The sequence below is a fragment of the Bison bison genome, unplaced genomic scaffold, assembly GCF_000754665.1.
Source record: "Bison bison bison isolate TAMUID 2011002044 unplaced genomic scaffold, Bison_UMD1.0 scf7180017864492, whole genome shotgun sequence".
Lineage (NCBI taxonomy): Eukaryota > Metazoa > Chordata > Mammalia > Artiodactyla > Bovidae > Bison > Bison bison.
In genome coordinates this window covers 4,416,726-4,419,415 of record NW_011495051.1, presented here as the reverse complement: position 1 = coordinate 4,419,415, position 2,690 = coordinate 4,416,726, and the positions used below count along the sequence as shown (strand labels likewise).

Genomic DNA, 2,690 nt, shown 5'->3' with positions numbered 1-2,690 from the left:
CCCGGCCTGTCTCCCCGCAGGGTGCCACCCCCAAGGACGGCCCGAGTGCCGGCTGCACCATCGTCACGGCCCTGCTCTCCCTGGCTTTGGACCGGCCAGTGCGGCAGAACCTGGCCATGACGGGCGAGGTCTCCCTCACAGGCAAAGTGTTGCCTGTGGGCGGCATCAAGGAGAAGACCATCGCGGTGAGTGTTGCACCGGCTCAGCGAGAGAGACCCGGATAACATATGGCCATCACAGCCATCACTCAGGGCTGAGCCCACCTCCAGGGGAAAAGGCAGGGTGACAGGCTGAGTTTAGATGGGAAAAGTAAGGCTCTTTGGGCTTGAGGTTGGACCCAGGGTTGCCTGGCCTGGAGCCTCTATTGAGCTGACAACCTGACTCCCCACCCCTTGCCCCCCAGTGGCTGATCCAGCCCATCTCAGCTCCTTCCTTGAGGTTGAGACTGGGGTCTCCATCTCTGCCCAGTGGCTGAGCAGTGAGAATGCGGCTGCAAGAGACAGTGGCAGGGGCCTGGGCTCAGGCAGTGCAGATGGACAAGAGCCCAGAGCCTGGAGTCTCCCCAGGTGTGTAGGTTGGACTGAGGGGTTCCTAACAGAGCCCTACTGTCTCTGAGCACCCACACACCTCACTGTGGCACCCTGGTTCTGGCCCTCATATGCTCCACCCTGGTATCTCAAAGAGACTGGTCCCCAGAGGCTCTGACGAGGGAGACACCCCAGGCAGGGTGTGTGGGCCTTGCTTTCCTCACCTGTAGAGTGGGAGCTTCCACGGGCCACTAATCCTTAAAGCAGCATATGGGAACCCCCATCCCCCAAGGAGCAGTCAGGCTGAGGAGCAGGTCCTAGTGTGGGAACTTTCAGCTCTTACGCACTTTTAGGTCCCAAACCTCAAAATGTAAAGCAGTGGGTGCGGTGAGTGACCTAAGAAACCACGTACATCACACCGCATGTATCTCCAGGCCCACCTGTGGTATGGGAGCATCTAGGCTGCGAGCACCTGAGCAGAAGTCTGAGCCCTGCTCCCCAGGCTGCCAGAGTGGAGGCTGGCGATGGTACCTAGGGCCTGTTTCCTCACCTATGCAAGGCAGGGCGGGCACCGGGAGTCTGGCTCCCTGCCCAGCCCTCTCTTTCCTCCACACTGACCAACCCCTCCCTCCCAGGCCAAACGTGCTGGGGTGACCTGCATCGTCCTGCCAGCTGAGAACAAGAAGGACTTCTATGACCTGGCTGCCTTCATCACCGAGGGCCTGGAGGTGCACTTCGTGGAGCACTACCGTGAGATCTTTGACATCGCCTTTCCGGAGGAAAGGGCCGAGGCCCTGGCAGTGGAGCGGTGACAGCAGCCCTTGGTACTGCTGGGCCTGGCCCCAGCTGGAACTGCGCCCCGGGAGGGGCTCTGGGCAGCTGAGCCCCAGGAAGCTTGGGGGAAGATTGGAAGCCCGATCCTACTATGACTCAATCAGTGTATTTAATTATGATTAAAAACCGTTTCCAGTACTGCTTGTCTGTGGCCTCTTTTGTTGCCCACCACCACCTCACCTGGATGTTCCAGGGGGTGGGACCCTCCCCCCAATTCTCAACGTGAACTACCCTTCAATTTCCAATGGCAGCAGAGAAACGCCGAGTTTGGGGCAAGATTTATTGTGATTGTGAACAGAAGGGAAGGGCTCAGTCCTTCTTGGCTGCCGCTTTCCTCATGGCGGCCAAGACGTTGCTCAGCTCCTCTCTCTTCCTCTTCGCGCGGATATGTGTCCCCACCTGCCGGGCAAGGAGGGCCGTGAGCCTGCGCCCCGAGTCCCAGACCGGGCCCCCGCACGGGAATCCCACCTACCCTTTTCTTGATGAACTTGAGGGCCCGCTTGTCCTTGGAGACCTTGAGCAGCTCCATGGCTCGTCGCTCGTAAGGGGCGAAGCCACACACCTCCCGGATCATGTCCCGCACGAATTTGGTGTGTTTGGTGAGACGCTGCGCGAAACAGGGGCGTCAGAGCCAGGGCTTCAGGGACCTGCCGACGACGGAAGGCCAGATCCCCCCCAACTCCTCCCACCTCCCCAGTCTCATTGGCATCAAGGCGGCGCGTCACGCCCGGCCCTTTGCACGGCCTGTCCTGGCACCCTGAACACTCGCCCTGCACACAGGCTGGGCACGGTGGAGTTGGGCCCGCTTAACCAAGAAACACACACACACACTCTCCCCTCGAGGCCACGATTCCTCAACATGAAAACCAAGGAATCCACTTTCCCTCCACGTTTCAACCCGGATCCAGGCACCTTCCTACTCGGCAAACTCCTGCTCATGTGTCAAAACCCGCCCCCAAGTCGCTCCCGCCCCAGCTTCCGAATCCACGGCGCGAGGAAGGGTCCTGCTACGTGGCCTCGGTGGGCATCCGCAGCAAAGGGGAACACACAGGAGGGTAACCAGCATTTCCACTCTCTCCTCCGGCCAGCCGCACATTCTTTTTTCCCCTGCTTAAAACACCAGGGTTCCCCCGGTCCTCGATACCCCGACGGAGCTCCGGGAGCTTCTGCCCAGGCCCTGCCCTCCGTCCGGGAGGCTTCCTACCCACTAACCGCGCGCCCTGGTACTCACCCCGCGGCGGCGGCTGTGCCTCGGCTTGCCCACGTTCTTGGTCACCTTGTGACCCTTGTTGAGGCCCACGGCCATGGGGTAGCGCAGAGCCATGGCTG

The 2,690-nt window shown here is 60.8% G+C and overlaps 2 protein-coding genes across 2 annotated transcripts in view; one reads left to right on the top strand and one right to left on the bottom strand.

Moving 5' to 3' along the window:
• The window catches only part of LONP1 (lon peptidase 1, mitochondrial), an 18,617-nt gene extending 17,118 nt beyond the window's left edge, over nucleotides 1–1,499 (top strand). Inside the window, exons 17-18 of the mRNA XM_010828459.1 lie at nucleotides 21–185; nucleotides 1,163–1,499. Coding sequence (XP_010826761.1) covers nucleotides 21–185; nucleotides 1,163–1,339 — 342 coding nt within the window. The 3' untranslated portion in view covers nucleotides 1,340–1,499. The remainder of the gene's footprint in view (nucleotides 1–20; nucleotides 186–1,162) is intronic.
• A 123-nt stretch (nucleotides 1,500–1,622) lies between these two features.
• Nucleotides 1,623–2,690, bottom strand: RPL36 (ribosomal protein L36). Its single transcript, XM_010828192.1, has 3 exons — nucleotides 2,593–2,690; nucleotides 1,834–1,968; nucleotides 1,623–1,760 (listed from the first exon to the last, which is right to left on the bottom strand). Exons 1-3 carry the CDS (start codon nucleotides 2,683–2,685, stop codon nucleotides 1,671–1,673), a joined length of 318 nt encoding a protein of 105 aa, XP_010826494.1. The 5' UTR covers nucleotides 2,686–2,690; the 3' UTR covers nucleotides 1,623–1,670.

Coding starts and splice junctions, on each gene's coding strand:
- RPL36 (XM_010828192.1), bottom strand. CDS start 2,685: ATGGCTCTGCGCTACCCCATGGCCGTGGGCCTCAACAAGGGTCACAAG. Junction 1,969..2,592: donor GGCACAGCCGCCGCCGCGGG/GTGAGTACCAGG, acceptor TGTTTCGCGCAG/CGTCTCACCAAACACACCAA. Junction 1,761..1,833: donor TCAAGTTCATCAAGAAAAGG/GTAGGTGGGATT, acceptor CTTGCCCGGCAG/GTGGGGACACATATCCGCGC.